Here is a 21,942-nt window from a genome sequence, read left to right as displayed (position 1 = left end):
TTATATCAACGATTGTGCACGTTTCGTAAAGAAAAGCTAAAATGAACAGCGTGCGAAGGTAAACTCTCCTTATATTATAAACAAATCACTCGCCCTCTCTCTCGGTGACTTCTCTCTCATTCGCGGTTCGCACCAAAAGCGCCTTCTTTCTCTCTGCTTTTTCTCTCACACACACTCTCTCTCTCTGAAAGAAAAAAGCCATTGAAGCTTCTCTCTCTGCTTTTTCCCTCTCTAGAAAAAGCGAAAAAGCTGCATTGTGGTGAAAAATGGCAGCGAATGCAGCTCAGAGCTTTGAATTTTGCTGCACTTGATATACATCTTCTCAGCTAAAGCTTCAAAGCTAGTCCCCTCTCAGCAATCTGACAAGCTCTGCTGAACTCTTAGATCGCCACACTAAACCGTTCTGTTCTGTTCAATCTGAACCTCTCTCTGTGAAGAAATCCGTACAGTTCATCCAAATAATTCGCAGAAAAAAGTTCAATTTTTTTTTCACTCTTTTTTTTTTCCTGAGAGATCCATGTCGTCGGACATACGCTAGGGTTCAAATCGATCGTTTAGTTTCATCTGGAAGCTATTGGAGCGTTTTCTTTGTTTTCTAATTCTTCTTCCATTTTATTTTATAGATTTTTTGAAGTTCCCGTACAAGTTCATGGCTGAATGCAGGGACTGTAACATACCCAACTGTACCGTGGCCTCTTACTCTGTATTTCTAGGGTTTGGGATTGTGAGTTTGTGAAGGTCGTTGAGGAAGTGAGTATTGGTGGCGTAGTACTGTGATCGCGTTAACAGTGTGAGGGGATGGGGACGGATCGTTTGCTATTAGCGGAGGTAGGACCGCCAATAAAGCGGCGAGCAGGGTTACGGAGGAAGCAGGCGGGTAGAGGCTCCTACAGGGGAAGTTAGGGCACGAAATTCGCGCCAAAATTAAAATTTTGGGGAGGCTGTGGGGTTTTATTTGTTTGGTGGTGTTGTTTAGAGGCTGTTTAGGAAAAAGCTTTGGACTTTGGAGGAGATGGGTACTTCTGACTTGCACCATGTACTAAGAAGCCTCTGTTTCAATACGGAGTGGAACTACGCCATTTTCTGGAAACTCAAGTATCGAGCTCGAATGTGAGTTTTAATTTGCTTGCTTATTACTATTATGGATTTTGAAGTATTATTTTTTTCTTTTTGGTCGAGAATCAGCAAATTTAATTCAAGCAGGTTAGAATGGTACAGAAAGCAGAGCTGTACTAGGATTGGTACCTAAGTCATGTTAGTTTCCCAAATATCTGTGGTCTTCAGTATAAATTTAGAGTGTGAATCCTGCTATTCATTTCAGTCCGTAAATAATCAAATTAGGTGTAGTTTTCGAGAAAATTTCCATTTGCATGTAGATTTCTGGCTCCTTTTACTGAGTTATACACAATTTCATGTCCCACATAATATTTTGATATGTGGTATGCTGCATTATGCAGGGTATTGACTTGGGAGGATGCTTACTATGACAACTGTGAGCAACATGATTCTTCTGAGAATAGGTGCTTCAATAAGACACTAGATAGATTGCACGACAGCCATTACTCACACGACCCCCTTGGGCTTGCTGTGGCAAAAATGTCGTATCATGTATATACTCTGGGAGAAGGGTAATTACTCTTGTCGCTTTCAAGTTGACCATAATGGCCATTCTTAAAATTTGGATTGAAAAACTGTAAATTGAAAAACCATTTCCAGTATTTATGTACTAAGCTTATGCTCTTTCTCAATATTTGCTGTTAGCATCATTCTGATTACGGTAGCTGGATAGCATGGAAAGAAACAGGAAAAGAACAAGAGCTCATAAATTTGCATTATTACTTTCCTTTTCAGGATTGTTGGACAAGTGGCGGTTACCAGGAAGCATCAGTGGATTTTTGCTGATAATCTATTTAAGAATAACTGTTCACCATTCCAGGTAAATGTTTTGTTATTATACAGAAATATAATAATTAGCATATTTTACTTTGAAAGTGTGTGATATTGATAAGCGGTTGCTGCTCTGCAGTACTAATATTTAATTGGTTTGCCACTCATTCTTATTAAGCTTTGATGCTTTGGGTGTTTTTCAGTACTGTGATGGGTGGCAAAGTCAATTTTCAGCTGGCATAAGGGTATGCCTTGCTCTCTCTCGTTCTCTCTGTCCTTTTAATTTTTTTTCTTGATGAGATACTACCCTGCCAGGACAGATAAATTGGAAATAAATTAAGAATTGATGACAGTATTGCTTTTGTGATGCACTTTTTAATTACTGTTGTTTCTTCTGGGCATAGTCATATATGAGAAAACATGAATAATCATGGGATAGCCTGCGATATTGTCTTATTTGTCTATTAGTTTGGTTTAGGCATCTGCTTCACTCGTAGAACCCTTTTGCTCTGTTCATTGAGCTGAATGAAAATTAGCCATAAAATTTCATTTCTCGAAGTTCTTTCTTTGCAAGGCAAGATATGGATTAGGATTCGTCTTTTTGTATAGGGTGGTAGGTTGATGGCTGGTTAGATGCTGAATGCAAATTTGTTTGGGTTTTTGAATGCTTTCACTAACATATATATTTTCTTATATAAGCATTTGTTTTGTTATGATTATGATTTCTACTAGATGTTCTGCATGTCATGCTAAATTGAATTATTTGCCATTTCCTGTAGACCATTGTCGTTGTGGCCGTTCCACATGGAGTTGTACAGCTTGGTTCTTTAAATAAAGTAAGTTCTTTCTTTTGAGTGAATAATGAATACTTTAAGTAATGCTTGAGTTGGTGTTTGTGTGGTTTCTTATCCTATGGGATTACAAAATAAACATCTGTAATTCTGTATGATATAGCATGTGGTTAATTCTTAATTTTGTTGCGGTGTTATAGCTATGAAAATGATTTGTGTGCTTTACTGTCCAAGTCCATGCAATTTTGTTATTATTCCATTGTGACCACAAGCGGTTGAAATTTTTAAAACTGTATGTGTCATAATTATGGTTTGTATATTCATTGTCACAAATAAGTTATTTATGCTTGCAATCTATACATTTTTCAAATGTAGATTTATTTTTCTTTTTCTGTTTTCCATTTGAGAGGTGCAGGTCATTGAAAATGTGAAGCTGGTAACTGAAATAAGAGATGTTTTTAGTACACTTCAAGATTCCCCAGTAGAGCAGATCCGTAATCCATTGCAATCTGGCATAAACAGTTCAGTATGCTTGGTAACTCTCTCTCTCTCTCTCTCTCTCTCTCTCTCACTCTCACTATGTCTGTCTGTGCATGCGTCGATTAGTTTGTGCATGTGCATATATGAAGCAAGTTTATGATTTTCCTTCTTGTGACACAAAAATTAGGACACTGACCCCTTTTTTTTTTCTCCTCTCTCTCTCTCTCTTCCTCAGACAAGTATATCTCCTAAAGGTTTGGCTTCAGGGGTTATTACTGATTGCCTACATAATTTAGATAAAGCCGCAAACAGAGAAGAAAGCCCAGATGTTTGGTCGTCCGTTTTCCCACATATTGGGAAAGACAGTGATAGTTCTTACGTTTTTCCACTGCCTGAAAATTGTCTGAAAAAGGCAGTTGAACTGGTCAATAAGCATGGAGGACTTGAGTCATCTAACTTAGGGTGTCTTGAGAGTGCCAAACTACATCAGTCAAAATCAAGTATCTTAAATTCAGAGCATAGCAAACTAGTAGGTGTGGAATTACTTGATAGGACGAAGTCTAAAGGGGAGAGTAGTGGCTGCAAAGATACTAGGATGACTTCAATGATCTATGCCAATCCATTATCACATGGTTCTGTTCAAGAAAATGTTAATTTATGTGATTCTGCAGACTTATCTGCAACATTTCTCAACTCTGCTGCACATGGCAGGGTTAATGTGGACAGGGTAGATTTTTACCAAAATGAGGTGTTGCAAGTAACTGAACCCTCAGATGTTAAGTTTCAGAAGGACCTGGAAAACTTGGACTTTCAAACTGAATCAGGTCACATGGACACATCTAGTACATCTATGGCATTCCCTGCTGGCTGTGAGCTGCATGAAGCACTTGGGCCAGCTTTTCTGAATAAGGGTAACTATTTTGATTGGGAAGCAGAGAAGAATGGAGATGGAATTACTATTGAGATGCCTGAGGGGATGAAAACTGGCCAGTTGACATCTGATTCTTGCCAAGAGCATCTTCTTGAAGCAGTGGTGGCCAATGTTTGCCACAGTGGCAATGATGTTAAAAGTGAAAAATCATTCTGTAAATCAATGCAGTCTCTGTTGACAACTGAAAAGTATCCAGAGCCTTCTAGTCATACGACACATACAATTGATTCAGAAAATTATTCCATTGATCAGCCCTCTCTTATAGCAGAGGACACACAACAATGCTTGAGCTCATCAGGGGTATGTGGGGTGATATCCCCAAAATGGTTTTCCTCGCCTTGTCCTAGTGCTTGTAGTGAGCAGCTGGAGAGGTCTTCTGGACCATCTAAAAACAACAAGAAGAGGGCTAGACCTGGTGAGAATTCTAGGCCTAGGCCAAGGGACAGGCAATTGATCCAAGATCGTATCAAGGAGCTGCGGGAGCTAATACCTAATGGAGCAAAGGTGACTTTCCAAACTATTGTCTGGGTTTTGGACTTGAAAAATTTGTAGATTCATGCTATATATGCTAAACGTTTCATGATAATTTTACAGTGTAGTATTGATTCACTGCTGGAGCGTACAATCAAGCACATGCTCTTTCTACAAAGCATCACTAAGCATGCAGACAAACTTAATAAGTGTGCTGATGCAAAGGTAAATGTTTTTGGTCAAGTATTTTATGGCCTGGGATTAGTTGACAACTTTCAACCTTCATTTTTAGTTTACAAAGTGGGCTCTATTTGGTTACCTTTGTTTGGTTAGCATTTCTGTTTGGATTATGAGTATGCTCTTCTGAAGCTTCCACCTTGTAAAACCATCTGCAGAGACTAATTGTATATATATATATATATATATATATATATATATATACGTCACTGTTTCATAGCAGACAGTGAGTAATAACTCTCTTTTTTGTGCCTCTACTATGTGATGGAAGAGCTTTTCAGATTTCAAGTAGGAGTTGAGTAGTAGGACTTGCAATTGCAAACTAATTATTGGCAAGAATATGCAATGTTTATTGAATTAATCTACTTAATCATAATGCTAAATTCACAGCTGTGTCACAAGGAAGCAAGCATGTTGGGATCCTCTAATTATGAACGGGGATCAAGCTGGGCAGTGGAGGTGGGAGGCAATCTGAAAGTTTGTTCAATAATGGTAGAGAACCTCAACAAGAATGGGCAGATGGTTGTAGAGGTATGCAATACTTGTGAATACTAGCGTGTCTTTTCTTTAATTATACACGAACTTCTGGAGATGTTATGCTTGATTGTGTCTAATTCGGTCCTCCAGTTATGAAGTTTATTATATGTTATTTTTGCAATTTTTTCTTTTTCTTTTCTGCTATGAGTTTCTTTGCCTTTAATTGATTCTCATTTTTACAAACATTCTGACTGATCTATGCAGATGATGTGCGAAGAATGCAGTCATTTTCTTGAGATAGCAGAAGCTATCAGAAGCTTGGGTCTGACAATCTTAAAAGGTGTAACAGAAGCCCGTAGTGACAAGACATGGATATGTTTTGTGGTTGAGGTAAGATCAGTGGCATGACATGCTACTGAAAAAATTCATGCCAAATGAGCTGCTAGGCCTCAAGATGTCATGACCGTATGAATACACTTAGAATGTTGATATTTATAAAATGGACTTGCTTTTCGACGTACCTATAAAAACAGCCAAACTTGCTTATATCTGTACCCGTGTGACAATCTAAAAGCTTGCATGTTTCCACCACATTGGATTGCTATCTAGTAAGTTTGTACCTGGTGTTTACAGTCAAGAACTAAAATTGAATTCTGAATTACTGCAGGGGCAGAACAACAGAAGCATACACAGAATGGATATCTTGTGGTCCCTTGTTCAAATATTGCAGCCCAAGAACCCCATGCAACAGCTATAGCTTGTCTCGCTCCTGGAGTGGCTCTGTAGGTTACTTTGTAAATTATTGTGAGTCATTTGTGATTGGCATTTACGGTTTTCGTTTTAATTTGAACCCCCTCCCTTTTTTTTGGTCTGGGTTTGAACCCTCCATAATTGAAAAGAAAAGGAGAGAAAAGCCCATAGGAGGTAGAAAGGTGCGATTTATTATTATCCTTTTGTTCTGTTGTAATTTGCCTGTCATTTGTTTGGGAGGATGATACTTGGATAATAGTCTTTCTAGGAGTATCTAGTGCATGTGTCTTTTTCCAGTTTGATTTTTTTTTTCTTCTCTACAATATCATGAAACAAGTTTCAAGATAAAATTTCAGTTTCTAATATACTGGGTGATAAAACTTCAATCTAAAGGGTGCATGCATTTTGTTACTTTGATTTGTTGAAAAAACGAAAGAAAGAAAATTGAAGTCAACTAAAATAATTGGGATTATAATCTGAACTATAGGATCAAAGAAAGTAGAGATTAAATTAGGCTAATTTAAAATGAGTGAGGGCAGAGTTACCATCTAATCCCTTTGACTTGTAATAGGCAAGATATTCTCCAACATGAGTTTCCCTGTATATAGGTAGGTTGTTAGACACAAACTCCTTAATTGGCCCATAGGGTTTAAATCTATGTGTAGCACTTGGATAGAAAAAACATGCAGCTGATATCCTCGGCCCCACTTTTCCAGCCAGTACCCTGTGCTCCACACTTTTGAACCTGTCATTAGTAATAAGCTGCACGTAATGTGAAGATTAAGTCACCTCTCATGTTTTTCTAGAGCTGTTTCAAAGTCTAGTTTAGGAGGAAAACTTTCTTAAAACGGTTTGATACACCTCCTTTTTGTCTTTCTCATCACATGACTAGTTATCACGAGACAGAGAGGAGGTGAATGAAACCGTGTCACTGAAGTTTTTGACATTGACTTTATGAAACCTATACCTGCATTAGATCACCAATATTGGCCACCAGAGCTCCATGAGCTGGAGGAACATCAACCCAGTGACCTTGATGGAGGACTTGTAGGCCACCAAGATTGTCTTGTAAGAGCACAGTCAAAGAGGATGGATCTGAATGCTTGGTTGCCCCAAGGGTCAGCTCTGGTTCTGGACAGCTTGGGTAATAATGGCATACCAGATTTTCAGTCTTCATACACTCTATGCGTTCTAGGTGATCCGTACTAAGCCCAAGGCCTCTGACAACAAACCTGATATCACCTCTCTTAGGTTGATCAAGTGTTTAATGTACTCTTGCACGGGCTCTCTGCGAATCAAACCAATCTCCTGTCAGGTTATTTAATATGTTATGCTGTCAGACTATCAATACTTATAAATAAACGAAGTTTGTTTAGGTGAAGTACCTGCAAACGGAGGGAAATGACTCGGGGTCCAATGGTCCGTCCTGGAAATCAAAGCCTATTGAATCTCTCCAGTTTGCTGCTTTTGATACCAACAGATCTCCATTGCAGTAAAATCTAACTCTTTGCTTAGAGTCTCGGGAATACAACTCCATCTTCACCTCCTCTGGCTGCTCATGAAACTGTCGAATTGCTTCTATCATATTGCCTATAACCCTGTCTGGAACCCCATGATTGATCATTTGAAAGAAACCCCATGTTTCGGATGCTTCTTGAATTTCCTTGACAATCTGCACACGCCGAAAATCATGATCAAAGCCATCAAAATCTATGACTGGAACTTGGAATTGTATATTGGCTGTGGTTGAACTTAAAAGGCTCTGTGGTGGATGGATGAGGAACCTTGGGACTTTTGTTACCCCTGAGTCTACAAGGCCTTTAACTCCAGCTCTTGTTTCATCAAACTCCTTCACTTCCTTGACTCTGTCATATTTTGGCTGTGACCCATCTTCCATCTTAGCAGCAGGGTAGGTGTGGTGATCAAGTTTTGAAAACTATCTCAGATGAAAAGAAATGGAGGAGGAGGCCATTTCAAAGCAAAAAGAAGGGGCACAAGAGGCTCTTACATTCCCTGAAAGACCAGATGCCTTCTACCAATTTAAAAATTGTGTGAGGAAGTTTAAAAAGTTAAACAAAAGGTCAAGAAAGTGAGATACTAAAGTTCTGGCTTTTCCTTGAGATCACAATCTTGAGATGTTAACAAGGCAAATAATATAAAGGTTGGAAGAGAAAAATGTCTTTTTCCTTAGATTGTTTTGGTCACTGTATCTCACCGTTCAACAGAAAAGGAAAGTCTTGCTATAAAGTTCGTTTTTTTCCGGATCGCCACTTCCAAAACAAGCAAATGATTCTGCACTGTCTACATTTCAGGATTGGATAACGTGGCTCTGGAAAAGGCAAACTAGACCACTATCTGGCATTTATTCTGGATTAAAAGTTTGAAATGCACGCAAAGCAATTTGATTCTTTTTTCTTTTTGCTATAATGGAGTATAATTGGAAGTCTCTTTCTCTTTTAACTTGGCATCATATGCGAGTTGTTGAAAATATAACAAAGTCAGAAAGGATTACTATTGTAATTAGGTCATTATTTCTTCGGACCACTCCACGTCACGTCAGTGATAAGTTAATAATCGAGTCGATGGATTATTAACGACTCGTTTAAGTTTTTAGAGTCTAGTGATTGTGTCATCTATTCGTATTTTAGAAGCATGATCTTTCATTAAAAGAGAACAATGTGACAGATCACCTAATAGCTAATTCGGGATTAGGTTGGGTGACATAAATAAGCTCACATGGGATCCCAGCCTCAAGAGGAGGATGCGTCTGAGTCCATGATAGCATGCAGTATCTATGAATCAATGAGATTTGACATCTTTCTATATGTTAACGTATACTTTGAGACCACATGCTGTTTTGGGCGGCTAGGGGTGGTCCTGTCCACTAAAAGACCAAAGCTCATTTTCGAAGACTGCTTGCATCAATTGTGCGTGGAGACTTGACGAATTATGAGTCGTCGATAAATGTGAAATTAATTGCAGAGTTCACATTATCGATGGCTCAAAATACGTTAAGTAACTACGAGCAATCAGCCTATCACATTCCCCTTTTTTAAAAAAAAAAAAATATATATTTGGGGGCCTGAAGACCAAGACTCTAATTGATATTGTTTGGGTTCAATCATGCAACTCACAAAGTTGACACCCTCTTTGTTCTGCATGATGCCTAACTTGATCTGGTATCTTAATCCTCATGGTGCAATTTGGTGATTACTCATAAATAGGTTTACTATAATTTTTAAAGCAGGTTATCATTTGAAACCAGCTCTACTTAAGAGAATCAAATCCAATTACCACGAAAGTAAAGTACACAAAAGAGTTCAAAAGAAGATTGTGGCCTAAATCATACATGCTGGCTAAAACCATCAGTTTAAGGTAGAAGTTACTAAACCGCAAAATGAACCCAATTTCTAAGGCTAATTCCTTCCTAAACAGTTTTTGTTTTCTGAACCTTCTTCTTCGGTTGTCTCCGAGAAATTGAGTTCTTCATCCCAATGAAAAACAGCAATGCCCCAAAAAGAGCCATATTCTGCAGAGAGGAAAAGTAGGGCATAATTTACAATGCAGTTGGTGATAGTTCCATGCTAGTATTCAAAAGACTATATGTATAACCTGTGTAAATTTGATGAAGAGTTGTGTAAATTCTTTCTCCTCGTTGTCATAATTGTAGAAATCATATAAAATAGGAGTGGCAATCATCTGATGCAGAAGCTGCACCAAGTAAAAAGATATATATATCAAAACTGTTCCAATTTCCAATATGGCACATGGAAACGTGAATTAGCAGAGCATGAAAACAAACCAGGAGATAGGCTCCAAGAGAAGTGCCAAAGATGAAGAGGATGCCTCCAATGCCCTTGAGTGCTATAGTGGCGGCAACTAAGCGTGCAATCTGTGCACAACAAAAATCAAAATCAAGCTAATAATAAACCAGACATGACCTTTGCAACTAATACTTTTTCTTCAAGACTTTGTATGTGCAAGATATTGTTTGATTTTATATTTACTGGATGGGTACCCCTTTGAATAGTACAAGAAAATACTATGAGGCCTTTCTACATCTTAGCAGTTTCAAAACATGCTCCTTTCATTGATTCAACAATCTGCTAACTAAGATGCGTGTTCATGTCTGAGATAGTGAGAGATCCTCACTTTGATTTCTGGCACTTGTTTGCCAATGTGAGATTGCACATGCTTTGTGAAGACATCAAACTTTGGTCCGAAAGCCTTTGCTGCTGGTCCCCCATCAGAATTATATTCGTTGAACCTATCAAGAGAAAGACATCACAATACTATATAAGAGACGTGCTATAAGGCTGATCACCGACAATTAAAGCGAAACTGGTGCTTCCTAACGACCAGATACACCATGATACTTCTCTAATGAAGGAAAACTTCAGTTTCTCACACAAGGAATTTAGAAGTGTTCCAGATAAAGAGAGCAAAATTCAATGAAATAACTTGTAATCTGGTGCCAAAGAAATATTACACCTACATTGATTAACAGCCATCTATACTGCGAACAAATATGTGCATAAACTTAGTTTTAATATATCAAACTTAACATCTAGGAAATTTTTTAATGGGTTGACACGACAGAGCGTTTTTTTAGACCCATCTAAACAAGGAGTGGAGGAAAACTAGTAAAAAGAAGACCTTTCCCCAGATTTGTGATACAACAAACATGAAGAACATGTTTTCATCAGCTTATGATGCATATTTAGCCATAAAATTTGCGAACGTTGATACGATAGCAAAATTTCGCAAAATTAAGAGTCTATATCATGTCATTGAGGAACAAGCTTAAGCAGTAAGTATAAACTTTCCACAATGTCTCAGCAGCATAATAAATTGAATGAGCAGGCTACAAAGGATCATTAAGTTTCCTAATATTGTGAACTAAAAAATTACTAACTAGAATAGCACCCATTTTCCCAATAATTAAACAAATAAGCTAATCGTCCATAAAGATCCCAATTGCAGTAAGCAACAAAATGATAACCAAGTATATGCCAATATCCTTTTAAAAGCATACACTTTTCGATGCCTACTCTCACAGCTGTTAGAAACTAACTCTGTAGCGACGGAAGTTACTTCAAGCCCTTGAAAAATGAAAGTTCTACTGGAATTAAACGAAATGAAAATGAAAATCTGTATACATGCTTCAGTCTAAGAAGATAAAACAAGATAATGGAAACAAAAATGAACCAGATCCAAGCAGAAAAGCATACCAACCAAATTAAAACATGTTTAAACAGGAACCCAGAAATTTTCTGGCTGCAAAGAACAAATTACATGCTATACAATCAACAAAAAGTATGGAAATTTAAAGAACAGAATGAAGATATGTAGTAAATTATAGTAACTCTTGGTAAGCAGAGAGTATGAAAACAGAGGCGAAGATAACTCTGCCAAGAAACGAAGTGAAAGCCATTGTCTTTAACTCTTACAGAGAGTCAGAGACCGAAACACTGAAAGAAGAAATTTAGGGTCCGCTCTGAAACACACACACCCACACTCTCTCTCGCTTCTTTAAGACGGAAGAGAGAGAAAAGGGAGGATACTGAGGGTATTATGGTCCAAAAGAAGATGTCTTTCGGGACACTGCCGCGCTGGAACGCTCTTTTTTCAAAGACATGGGCGCGTAAAAGGGACTAGTTTTGATAGTTTACTGAAATACCCTTGAATTTGGTTTTAAAGCTTCAGTAAGAACAAGCCAACAAACCCAATGCTTATATTACTGAGGAGGGACTTGAATTTGGTTTGAAATGCTCTTGAATTCATATGCAAATATGCAAATTTGATCTTTGTTCCAATGATAAATTCAAGGTTTCAAGGTTTCTGAAGTTGTAGATTTGCTCAAGCTACTGCTATGAAGTTGATAACTTTGGTGGTGGCCAAATAACAGTAACAATTTTTCAATAGATAGCAGCACAACATAGAAATGAACCCAATTGAATACCCTTCTGGCCTGGTAGATAAGAACAAGTATAGCTGGGTCAAACTGCAACACAACCCATATAATATTTCATAATTGTTCAAAGACTCAAAGAGAGTGTTCTTGTTTTTGTGGATTTTATTTTAGTCTGTTTTAGTTTTGTCCCACATCGACAGAGCATAGGAGAGTTGGAGGGTGAGGCCTGTATAAAATAAGTCGACCATACTCATTGAAACATACTTACCTGGACGGGGTTTTTGGGTGATCAAGAAAGCCCATGGCCTAGGTTAGTGACCTCCATTGCACTTCGGAGGGGTGCTACCCTATGGTCTCCCCAAGTGGGAGAGCCAACGTCATAATTTGTGTTAGTGGGGGCCTGCGTTCGCGCGGCCCCTGTCCAATCCTTACTCCAAGCTTTTAATTTTAATTTGAAACGAAATTATAAAAGCTAAGAAGCAATTCAATTTAATTTTTGAAATTTTTATTTTGTATATTGTGATTGCTTTTGTTTAATTTGAAAACTTTTATATCATGGGATAGCACTGGTTTGTTTTGTTTTGTGTTTGTAACGATCTTGAAAGAAAATATATTAATCTCTCTCGCAGGAAATCCTGTTTCACTTAAAGCGTCTGCTTTGATGGAAGTACATTTGCTGAGATAATTTCATCTGATCAAAAATCACATGAAGAATGCAAGCACATATCGGCTACAGATTATTCTAAGAGGAATGGATCTTCATCTCTTGCATGTCTCTGTATATTTTGCATTCCCTTTTCTCCTTGTGATATGTAAACTGCAACTGTTGCAGTTTAGGTACTGATCAATATGAGAACCATGCCATCCAATCCCAGAATCACCAATTACCCTCTGGATGTCAATTTCTCATTTTGAAGAGTGGACTGCTATAACTCAAAGCCAAGTTCAGGAACATAAGCATCAAGCTTCAGCTGCCCGTATAATTCTGCCAGCAACAAGTAAATTTCACTTGAAGCTGGATGAGATTTATCAGATGCTGCAAACTGATGGACTTTCCTTTCCATTTCAATCCAACTGGACCCAGGACATCCCTTTTCTACCCCAAGTTCCTTCATAGTTGCTCGTGTATCTGCAACTTGTCGCCATCGTTTGGCTTCAGCATACATGTTGACCAAAAGGGTGTAATAACCACTATTATTTGGCTCCAATACCATCAATTCATTGACAGAAACTTTTGCAATCTCCAAGTTCCTATGAAGCTTACATCCACCCAACAAGGCACCCCAGATAACAGCATTAGGTTCAAATTTCATGCTTCTTATCAACTCTAGTGCATCTTCAAGCAATCCAGCTTTGCTCAATAGATCCACCATGCATCCATAGTGTTCAACTTCGGGAAGAATGGAATAATCTTGGGTCATGCTTGAAAATCTCCTACGACCTTCTTCAACAAGCCCTGCATGAGTGCAGGAACTTAAAACACTCACAAAAGTAACGCCATTCGGATTGATCTTCTCTCTCTCCATCTTGCTAAACATTGCTAGTGCTTCTTTGGCAAATCCATGAACTGCAAGTCCTTCAATTGCTGAATTCCAACAGAACAGGTTCTTGTCCTGCAATTTAAAGAAAACCAAAAGAGACATATCCAATGCGCCACACTTAGCATACATATCAATCAATGCAGAGCCAATATAAACATCAAGATCAAACCCATTTTGCAATATGTAAAGATGTATCTCCTTTCCCAAGTCAAGGGCTCCAAGATGGGCACAAGCTGAAATAACAGTTGCCATAGTCACTTCATCAGGACTGATCCCTTTCATCCTCATGTCATTAAAAACTGCTAATGCTTCCCCAAATTTCTTATTCTGAGAATAACAATCAATCATAGTAGTCCATGAGATAATATCCCTAGTTGGCATGTGATTAAACAACAACTCCGCAGACTCCACATTGCCAAGTCTAGCGTAGCCGTCGATCATAGTATTCCAAGTAGTTATGTTCCTTTCCTCCATCTCATCAAATAATATCCTCGCGGAACTCATATCCCCCACTCGAGCGTGAGATGAAACCATAGTAGTCCACGCAAAAGCATCTCTTTCAGGCATTTCATCAAACACCTTTCTGGATTCACTCATTCGTCTCAACTTCGAATAAAAATCAATCAAAGAAGTCTGAACAAACAAATGTGACCCAAACCCATGTTTCCAAATGTGGCCCTGAACAGCTTCTCCAAGCCCCAACGCAGATAGTGAAGTGCAGGCCTTGATTAACGATGAAAAAGTATAACTGGTAGGCAAAACCATGCCCCTGAGCATATTGACATAACAACCTAAAGCCTGACATGGGTGACCGCAACAAACAAAGCCTTTGATCATCGCATTGTAGACAAAAACATTGGGACTTTCAATCTGGGTAAAGGCTAAAACTGCATAATCTATGCGGGAAAGCGTCGAACAGGCGGTAATGAGTTGGTTCATGAAGAAAGAGTCTTGGGTAGCATTGGTCTTGATCATTGAGGCACATACTCGTTCTAGCTCTGTTAAAGTTGAACATTTCTTTATCTTCTCAACTATGGATGATGGGTCCTGAGGCAGGGGTTTGGGCCGTTGAAGAAGAGGTTTTTGTTTTGAAAAACAGTTAAAGTTGGCTGTGCATTTCATCCGCTTGAAAATCATTGCCCAAGTAAAAATATACAGATGATAACTAACATTTCGAGTTTTTGGCCGGCCGCAGTAAAATAATCCTTGCACAACTCAGATATCAGACTCGTCGCGAACCAAAAAATGCACGAGAATCCCTTTCAGGCATTTCTATAGCATATTTTAGTATAGCCGCGCGGCTATACTATTAATTAAAAAATATATATATATAAACGGCTATACTATTTATTATGAAAAAATTAAAAACAAATACCCGTCTTCTCAAACTTTCGGGCTCTTCTCTCTCTCTCTCTCTCTCGTTCTTTGATTCCCTCACAGATTCGCCGCTCTACCTCCGATTTCACTGGTCAATGGACAGTGATGGTTCGATAGGCAGATTGGTTGGTTGGGTTTGACGGTGGCGGCTCGATTTGGTATGGGTGAGGTTTCTCGTGGGTTCGATTGGATGGTGGCGGTCTGATTTGGTATGGGTAGGGTTGTTGGTGTGGATGGGATTTAACTGGGTGGAAGTGACAGTGAGGTTTGGTGGTGGTGGTCTGACTAGGTGATGGGTTTGATGGTGGGGTTTGATTAATATTGAATGCACGAAAAATGTTTTCAGATTAAAAAAAAATTTAACCAGAAAAAAAATAAAATATGTTTTTTTGTATTTAATTTGGATTTAATTTTTTTTAATAGCTAAAATTACTAAAATTCCACTTCCATGTTAGTATATTTACTGGTTTTGTGGACAGAAATATATGAAAGTGATAAAATAAGAAAATTACAGTAATTTTTAGAGATTGTGAGGATTAAGTGGGAAAATATCAGTTTCAATAGTGTAAAGTGAAACCGAGTACCCGCTTCGGGGAGTAAAACAATAATTAAGTTTTAAAAAAAATAAAATTATTGAATCATAAAAACATACAAGCACTGTAGTCATTCGGGAACTGCAAGCAATAAACTTGTGTAAACCACACAATTCAAATATCATTAATACAGATGCGCTGCACTAGTATTACGATTACGAAAATAGGGGTACTTTCGAACAGAAATTTGAAGAGCTATGATTCTTTTACAGCACATTCGCATTCACATACACAGTATGAAATGAACACATGAAAATATCACACTTGTTAGGTTATAATGACCTATTTAGTATTACATTTGACCTTTAAAAATGGTGTTACACCACTTCATAGGCTAAACGTACCACTTAACGCACCAAGATGACCCAACAAACGAGTATAGTATTTTCATGGAATAGTACAGCATGAAGGTATCGTAATTGGATCCGCGCTTAGGCGTTAGCTAGGGCATATGGCAGCCAAGCCACATGCATATATAGGCTCACCAGCTACAGTTTAAAGTGAGGCAGGGCACCGCCGCCAATTTGCCCCACAACTCTGTACTGGTTCATAAACTCTTCATAAGAGGTAATCCTGTATATGGGGGGACTGATATCAGACAGAAGCTCCTTGATTGGTCCACATGGCTTAAGTCTGCCCTTAGAACAAGGAAGGAAAAAAGATACAGCTGATATTCTTGGCTTGCCAAGCGGGGTAGCCAGTACTTTGTGCTTCACGCTCTTGAACCTGTCATTACTAAGTAACTGCAAATTTATACGTAGCTCCACATCAGTGGAAATACTACTAGACCAATACCAAGTTGATTCTAAAATTAATTAATAATATGGTATGAAGAGCGAGTCTACCTGCATAAAGTCACCAATGTTTGCCACTAAAGCTCCGTCCACCGACGGTGCATCAACCCATTGATCATTATGGAGAACTTGGAGGCCATTGCTCTTGTCTTGTAGGACTAAGGTGAGGAGGGAAGGGTCCGAGTGTTTGATTGTGCCTAGAGTCAAATCGGGCTCAGGGCAAGCCGGGTAATAGTGACCCGATAACTTGATAGACTTAAAGTACCCGGCGCTCGATAGTTGATCCTTACTGAGCCCCAACGCTTCTAACATTAATTCAGATATCTTTTCCTGCAAGTCAATTATGTTTTTCATATACTCCTTCATTTCGCGCCTGTTAAAAACACACGTAAAGTGAACAAACTCGTTAGAGAACATTTTCCGTATATTATATATAGTAATAATAAAATTAGATCAAATTAATATGGTTGGTTAGATGATCTGCTAGCTGATCTAGAAATTATTAAGCACACCTGCACAGTTCAGGAAGTGCATCAAAATCCCACTGATCATCTGCAGCTCTGCAGGACAACGTGTCCCTCCATTCAGCCGGTACTGGTTTTGCACGCCCCTTGATATCTCCACTGCTATAATAATTCATCTTGCGACTAAAGTCACGTGAGTACCACTCCATCTTGGCCTCCTGGGGCTGCTCATGGAACCTTCTTATGCTTTCCATCATGTCCTCCATTATAGCAAGTGGAACTCCATGGTTAACTATCTGAAAGAAACCCCACGTCGCACATGCATCTCTAATGGCATTGACCATCTTTACTCGCCGGTCATCGTTCTTGTTAAACCCTTCGAGATCGATGACCGGGATTTCAACTCCATCAGCGCCATTGTTCTGCGGAGTTGATGAGTTGTTTGCACGACACTCCGGTGGGTGGATGAAGAACCTGGGAATGTGAGTCACCCCAGCGTCTACGAGGCCTTTGACACCGATTTTGAGGTCGTCAAACTCGTACAATTCTTTTTCCGCGGTCCACAAGTGCTGGTGCCATCTTCACTTGAATTGTTGGTTTTTTTTCTTTTTCTGGTCAGACACTTGAATTGTTCGGATGCAATTATTAGTTGAAGGGCACTTTCATATTTATATATATACACAGCTGCATCGTACTAGTAGATATTTTGGATTGCATGGCAATTAGAAAGCCACGTCTGTGGCCGGTTAGTTGTTCGACTAAAGTAAGTGATTTCCTATTCCCAAGTCTATTTTCCTACCTATCAAACCTAACCATAGGTGCACAAAAGCCATATTCAGTTTTCGTATGAAAATTATTGAGTGAAGGTTAGTAGAAATGAATATACATTTACATCTTGGCTGTTTCATGTGCCGTGACTGTGAGCAGAAAACTCTCTGTAGCATCATAGTATTAATCTTTAAAAAAAAAAAAAAAACCTTATGTGGAGAATACAATTAATTGCTGAGATAATTACATATGACCAAAGTAATCCCATTTGGCTTGATCTTCTCTCTCTCCATCTTGCTAAACATTGCCAGTGCTTCTTTGGCAAATCCATGATGAACTGCAAGTCCTTCAATTGCTGAATTCCAACAGAGCAAGTTCCCCATTCATCCTCATGTCATTAAAAACTGCTATTGCTTCCCCAGATTTCTTGTTCAGAGAATAACAATCAATCATTGTTGTCCATGAGATTATGTCCTTAGTTGGCGTGTGATTAAACAACTCCTCTGCAGACTCCACGTTGCCAAGTCTAGCGTAGCCGTCGATCATGGTATTCCAAGTAGCTATGTTCCTTTCCTTTTTCTCATCAAATAATATCCTCGCGGAACTCATATCCCCCACTCGAGCGTGAGATGAAACCATAGTAGTCCATGCAAAAGCGTCTCTTTCAGGCATTTCATCAAACACCTTTCTCGATTCACTGATTCGTCGCAGCTTCGAATAAAAATCAATCAAACAAGTCTGAACAAACACATGTGACCCAAACACATGTTTCCAAATGCGACCATAAACAGCTTCTCCACCCCGCAATAAACTAGTATTAATTTTATTATTATTGAATCATAAAAACATACAATCATTGCAGTCACTTGGGAACTGCATACAATAAACATGTGTATACACGATTCAAATATCTTTAATACACATGCACTGGATTATTATTACAATTACAAAAATAGTACTTTTGAACATAAACTTGAAGAGCTACGAGTCTTTTTGGTACATTCACACTTACGTATTCAGTACAAACACGTAAAAAATTTAATACTCGTTAGGTTATCATGGCCTATTTCGTAGTATATTTGACCCTTTTAAGTAGTATTACACCACTCAATGAGCTAAATATACCACTTAATTTGCCAAAATGACCCAAAAAGTATGATATTTTTATGTAATAATACTGTATACATGAACGTATCATAATCGGACCCATGCTTAGGATGTCGCTAGGCTCACCAGCTACAGTTTAAAGTGAGGCAAAGCACGACCGCCAATTTGCCCAACAACCCTGTAATGGCTCATAAACTCAGCATAAGAGGTGATCCTGTATATGGGGGGACTGTTATCAGACAAAAGCTCCTTGATTGGTCCACATGGCTTAAGTATGTCCTTAGCACAGGGAAGGAAAAAAGATACAGCTGATATTCTTGGCCTGCCAAGCGGGGTAGCCAGTACTCTGTGCTCCACACTCATGAACTTGTCATTACTAAGCAACTGCAAATAAATGCGTAGTTTAGACTTGCATCAATATTACTAGACTAATGGCTAGTTGATTAAAAAATTAATTAGTAATATGGTACGGAGATCGAGCCTACCTGCATAAAGTCACCGATGTTCGCCACAAAAGCTCCGTCCACCTTGGGCACATCAACCCATTGATCATTATGGAGAACTTGGAGGCCATTGCTCTTGTCTTGTAGGACCAAGGTGAGAAGGGAGGGGTCCGAGTGTTTGATTGTGCCTAGAGTCAAATCGGGCTCAGGGCAAGCTGGGTAATAGTGACCCGATAACTTGATAGACTTCAAGTACCCGGTGCTGGACAGGTGATCTTTACTGAGCCCCAACGCTTCTGACATTAATTCAGATAGCTTTTCCTGCAGAGCGATCATGTTTTTCATATACTCCTTCATTTCATGCCTGAAAAAACACACGCAAAGTGAATAATCTAGTTAGAGAACATTTTCCGTATACTATATATAGTAATAAAATTAGATCAAATTAATATAGTTGGTTAGATGATCTCCTAGCTGATCTAGAAATTATTAAGCACACCTGCACAATTCAGGAAGTGCATCAAAATCCCACTGATCATCTGCAGCTCTGCAGGACAAAGTGTCCCTCCATTCAGCTGGTACTGGTTGTGCACGCCCTTTGATATCTCCACTGCTATAATAATTCACCTTGCGACTAAAGTCACGTGAGTACCACTCCATCTTGGCCTCCTGGGGCTGCTCATGGAACCTTCTTATACTTTCCACCATCTCCTCCATTACAGCAACTGGAACTCCATGGTTAACTATCTGAAAGAAACCCCACGTTGCGCATGCATATCTAATGGCATTGACCATCTTTACTCGCCGGTCGTCGTTGTCATTAAATCCTTCGAGATCGATGACCGGGATTTCAACTCCATCAGCGCCGTTGTTCTGCGGAGTCGATGAGTTGTTTCCACGACACTCCGGTGGGTGGATGAAGAACCTGGGAATGTGGGTCACCCCAGCGTCCACGAGGCCTTTGACACCGATTTTGAGGTCATCAAATTCGTACAATTCTTTTTCAGCGGCGGTGTAATCCACAAGTGCTGGTGCCATCTTCACTTGAGTTGTGTTTTTTTTCCGAGTCAGACACTTGAATTGTTGGTATGCAATTAGTTGAAGCGCCCTTTCATATTTATATACACAGCTGCATCGTGCTTTGTATTAAACAAAGAAAGTAAAGTCTTGCTTTCCACATGATGAAATTTGTTTCAAATTTGTACAGCTGAGGCAAGAATCTAGATCCTACACTAAGGCCTTCAAGTAAGCTGATTGCGCCTTTACAATATAGGATATAGAATCACTAATTTGTTGAGTGATACATGTGATAGATATGATTAAATTATTAAGAGGCCATTAGCTGTTAAACAACTGTTGATAGGTCTTTTTTCAAGAGAAACAACTTTCCCATATAGATATGTGGAAAATATATAGCGCAACAACACCCATATAATAAAGAATGCACGACACTCAGCCTCATTGAGGCATTTCGACAAGCACTTTCCCATGAATTACTGGGTAGGGCGGCAGAATAATTGTTACATAATTAGATCAATGGGGTCATCTTCTCCTAATTAAGTTCTGAGAATTCACAAATGCCCATTGCCATGAAAAACCATTCGTAATTAAAAAAATAGCCATGAAAAACATGCATGTTTAAATTTAATTTAAAACAAGTACACATGTGGAGATGTAATCAAATATTTTTATGCTTATATAGACTACCTTTTCAGACTATAGTAGTTGAATACATTATATGTTTCTTCTATCGAAGGGAAGTAGAGGTTGAATTCAAACTCGGAAATTTATAATAATCCCAAGAAATGAAAAAACACCAAGAGAAAACAGCAAGATCTGACGTATGGTCGAATAATAATGAAAATGATGTTTAATCAATGATTAGTGAATGCCATTTGAATAACTTCTTCTGTTGCTTATGGGGATTTGAGGAGGGACGGTACCATCAAATCTCCAACTAAAACTAATAGCAAGATCTATATTGTAGTTAGTCTATGCAAATAACAAATTGATGAAATGAAATTTGGTTTCCATTTTTTTTTTCCTCTCTTTCTCCTCCATGAAAGATGACCTAAACTCATATCTTATTTGGACCCATGAATGATTGAAACAAATTTACATTCAAGGTGTCACGATGGTCGTGATGGCACGTTATGGTGGCGGCAGCAATCTCCGTGTGACAGTGGACCATATATGGTGGCAGCCAAAGTTGTTCAATCAGGTCACAATGGATCGATTTCTTAGATTTTTTTTCCTTTGGTAAGGATAGGTAAACTATTCAAAAGATTGATATCGCAAACCACAGGAGTTTCATGTCACATGCTACATCAGTTGGTATCAAATTTGAAATTTTTTGTTGTTGTTGGAATTTTAATGTGCAAAAACTTTTCTTTTACATGTGTCAGATTGTTGTTTGCCTATAAGGAAAAATGACTCCTTTCTTGTTCAGAGAATAACAATCGATCATAGTTATCCACGAGATATTAGTTGGGATCTGATTAAACAACAACTCTGCAGACTCCACATTATTAAGTCTTGCGTGGCCATCAATCATAGTATATCAAGTAGCTATATTCTTTTCTGCCATTTCATCAAATAACATCCTTGCAGAACTCATATCCCCCAATCGAGAGCGTGAGATGATACCATCGTAGTCATTTGGGAACTGCAAACAATAAACTTGTCTACACTACAGAGTTCAAATATCTCTAATACAGATGAACTGCATTATCATTATTACAATTACAAAATAGGAGTACTTATTAAACATAAATGTGAAGATACTCAGTTTGAACACATGAAAATATCACACTCGTTGGATCATCGCGGTAGTACATTTGACCCTTAAAGTGGCTCACTGAGCTCAACATACCACTCAATACGCCATGATCACTGGATAAGTATGAATCTATTGCAA

At 38.6% G+C, this 21,942-nt stretch overlaps 5 protein-coding genes, 1 non-coding gene and 1 pseudogene across 11 annotated transcripts; 2 read left to right on the top strand and 5 right to left on the bottom strand.

The window, feature by feature from the left end:
• The first annotated feature begins 102 nt into the window (after positions 1 to 102).
• CPUorf7 (transcription factor bHLH155-like protein) lies at positions 103 to 6,320 on the top strand. 4 transcript variants are annotated; one of them, XM_008237480.3, is made up of 11 exons: positions 103 to 1,110; positions 1,458 to 1,628; positions 1,852 to 1,936; positions 2,091 to 2,132; positions 2,667 to 2,723; positions 3,094 to 3,213; positions 3,394 to 4,593; positions 4,684 to 4,785; positions 5,188 to 5,328; positions 5,539 to 5,664; positions 5,942 to 6,320. In XM_008237480.3, exons 1-11 carry the CDS (start codon positions 1,013 to 1,015, stop codon positions 6,029 to 6,031), a joined length of 2,232 nt encoding a protein of 743 aa, XP_008235702.2. In that variant the 5' UTR covers positions 103 to 1,012; the 3' UTR covers positions 6,032 to 6,320. The 4 variants fall into 4 exon arrangements, with proteins under 4 accessions (XP_008235702.2, XP_088910293.1, XP_088910292.1 ...); XM_089054167.1 differs by having other exon boundaries at positions 104 to 1,110; positions 5,200 to 5,328; XM_089054166.1 differs by having other exon boundaries at positions 104 to 1,110; positions 3,088 to 3,213; positions 5,200 to 5,328.
• Positions 6,321 to 6,468: 148 nt separating this feature from the next.
• On the bottom strand, positions 6,469 to 8,152 carry LOC103334503 (1-aminocyclopropane-1-carboxylate oxidase homolog 1-like; annotated as a pseudogene). The gene is made up of 3 exons (XR_016127797.1): positions 7,410 to 8,152; positions 6,992 to 7,312; positions 6,469 to 6,786 (listed from the first exon to the last, which is right to left on the bottom strand). The product of XR_016127797.1 is annotated as a 1-aminocyclopropane-1-carboxylate oxidase homolog 1-like (transcript).
• Positions 8,153 to 9,295: 1,143 nt separating this feature from the next.
• LOC103334504 (uncharacterized) lies at positions 9,296 to 11,556 on the bottom strand. Its single transcript, XM_008237484.2, has 5 exons — positions 11,391 to 11,556; positions 10,177 to 10,291; positions 9,827 to 9,916; positions 9,637 to 9,735; positions 9,296 to 9,553 (listed from the first exon to the last, which is right to left on the bottom strand). Exons 1-5 carry the CDS (start codon positions 11,456 to 11,458, stop codon positions 9,452 to 9,454), a joined length of 474 nt encoding a protein of 157 aa, XP_008235706.1. The 5' UTR covers positions 11,459 to 11,556; the 3' UTR covers positions 9,296 to 9,451.
• Positions 11,557 to 12,198: 642 nt separating this feature from the next.
• LOC148916031 (U1 spliceosomal RNA) lies at positions 12,199 to 12,359 on the top strand. The gene has a single exon (XR_016128402.1). It is a non-coding gene; the product is annotated as a U1 spliceosomal RNA (small nuclear RNA).
• A 173-nt stretch (positions 12,360 to 12,532) lies between these two features.
• On the bottom strand, positions 12,533 to 14,740 carry LOC103334505 (basic helix loop helix DNA-binding superfamily protein). The gene has a single exon (XM_008237485.2). The coding sequence runs from the start codon at positions 14,614 to 14,616 to the stop codon at positions 12,865 to 12,867; it is 1,752 nt and encodes a 583-aa protein (XP_008235707.2). The 5' UTR covers positions 14,617 to 14,740; the 3' UTR covers positions 12,533 to 12,864.
• Positions 14,741 to 15,598: 858 nt separating this feature from the next.
• On the bottom strand, positions 15,599 to 17,329 carry LOC148916030 (1-aminocyclopropane-1-carboxylate oxidase homolog 1-like). Of its 2 annotated transcripts, none has more exons than XM_089053847.1 (3): positions 16,756 to 17,327; positions 16,295 to 16,616; positions 15,599 to 16,192 (listed from the first exon to the last, which is right to left on the bottom strand). In XM_089053847.1, exons 1-3 carry the CDS (start codon positions 17,049 to 17,051, stop codon positions 15,938 to 15,940), a joined length of 873 nt encoding a protein of 290 aa, XP_088909973.1. In that variant the 5' UTR covers positions 17,052 to 17,327; the 3' UTR covers positions 15,599 to 15,937. The 2 variants fall into 2 exon arrangements, with proteins under 2 accessions (XP_088909973.1, XP_088909974.1); XM_089053848.1 differs by having other exon boundaries at positions 16,047 to 16,184; positions 16,756 to 17,329.
• Positions 17,330 to 17,581: 252 nt separating this feature from the next.
• LOC103334506 (1-aminocyclopropane-1-carboxylate oxidase homolog 1-like) lies at positions 17,582 to 20,100 on the bottom strand. The gene is made up of 3 exons (XM_008237486.2): positions 19,525 to 20,100; positions 19,068 to 19,389; positions 17,582 to 18,966 (listed from the first exon to the last, which is right to left on the bottom strand). Exons 1-3 carry the CDS (start codon positions 20,061 to 20,063, stop codon positions 18,712 to 18,714), a joined length of 1,116 nt encoding a protein of 371 aa, XP_008235708.2. The 5' UTR covers positions 20,064 to 20,100; the 3' UTR covers positions 17,582 to 18,711.
• Between the last annotated feature and the right edge of the window lie 1,842 nt (positions 20,101 to 21,942).

The sequence above is a fragment of the Prunus mume genome, linkage group LG6 (assembly GCF_029339155.1).
Source record: "Prunus mume cultivar Tortuosa linkage group LG6, ASM2933915v1, whole genome shotgun sequence".
Lineage (NCBI taxonomy): Eukaryota > Viridiplantae > Streptophyta > Magnoliopsida > Rosales > Rosaceae > Prunus > Prunus mume.
The sequence above is the reverse complement of the archived record's forward strand: the minus strand, read 5'-3'. Positions and strand labels throughout refer to the sequence as shown.

Coding starts and splice junctions, on each gene's coding strand:
- CPUorf7 (XM_008237479.3), top strand. CDS start 1,013: ATGGGTACTTCTGACTTGCACCATGTACTAAGAAGCCTCTGTTTCAAT. Junction 2,724..3,087: donor AGCTTGGTTCTTTAAATAAA/GTAAGTTCTTTC, acceptor TCCATTTGAGAG/GTGCAGGTCATTGAAAATGT. Junction 5,329..5,538: donor ATGGGCAGATGGTTGTAGAG/GTATGCAATACT, acceptor TGATCTATGCAG/ATGATGTGCGAAGAATGCAG.
- LOC103334504 (XM_008237484.2), bottom strand. CDS start 11,458: ATGGCTTTCACTTCGTTTCTTGGCAGAGTTATCTTCGCCTCTGTTTTC. Junction 9,917..10,176: donor AACAAGTGCCAGAAATCAAA/GTGAGGATCTCT, acceptor TGTTGTGCACAG/ATTGCACGCTTAGTTGCCGC. Junction 9,554..9,636: donor TCTTCATCAAATTTACACAG/GTTATACATATA, acceptor TCCTCTCTGCAG/AATATGGCTCTTTTTGGGGC.
- LOC103334505 (XM_008237485.2), bottom strand. CDS start 14,616: ATGATTTTCAAGCGGATGAAATGCACAGCCAACTTTAACTGTTTTTCA.
- LOC148916030 (XM_089053847.1), bottom strand. CDS start 17,051: ATGGTCAATGCCATTAGAGATGCATGTGCGACGTGGGGTTTCTTTCAG. Junction 16,617..16,755: donor GCACTTCCTGAACTGTGCAG/GTGTGCTTAATA, acceptor TGTTTTTAACAG/GCGCGAAATGAAGGAGTATA. Junction 16,193..16,294: donor ACATTGGTGACTTTATGCAG/GTAGACTCGCTC, acceptor ATAAATTTGCAG/TTACTTAGTAATGACAGGTT.
- LOC103334506 (XM_008237486.2), bottom strand. CDS start 20,063: ATGGCACCAGCACTTGTGGATTACACCGCCGCTGAAAAAGAATTGTAC. Junction 19,390..19,524: donor GCACTTCCTGAATTGTGCAG/GTGTGCTTAATA, acceptor GTGTTTTTTCAG/GCATGAAATGAAGGAGTATA. Junction 18,967..19,067: donor ACATCGGTGACTTTATGCAG/GTAGGCTCGATC, acceptor ATTTATTTGCAG/TTGCTTAGTAATGACAAGTT.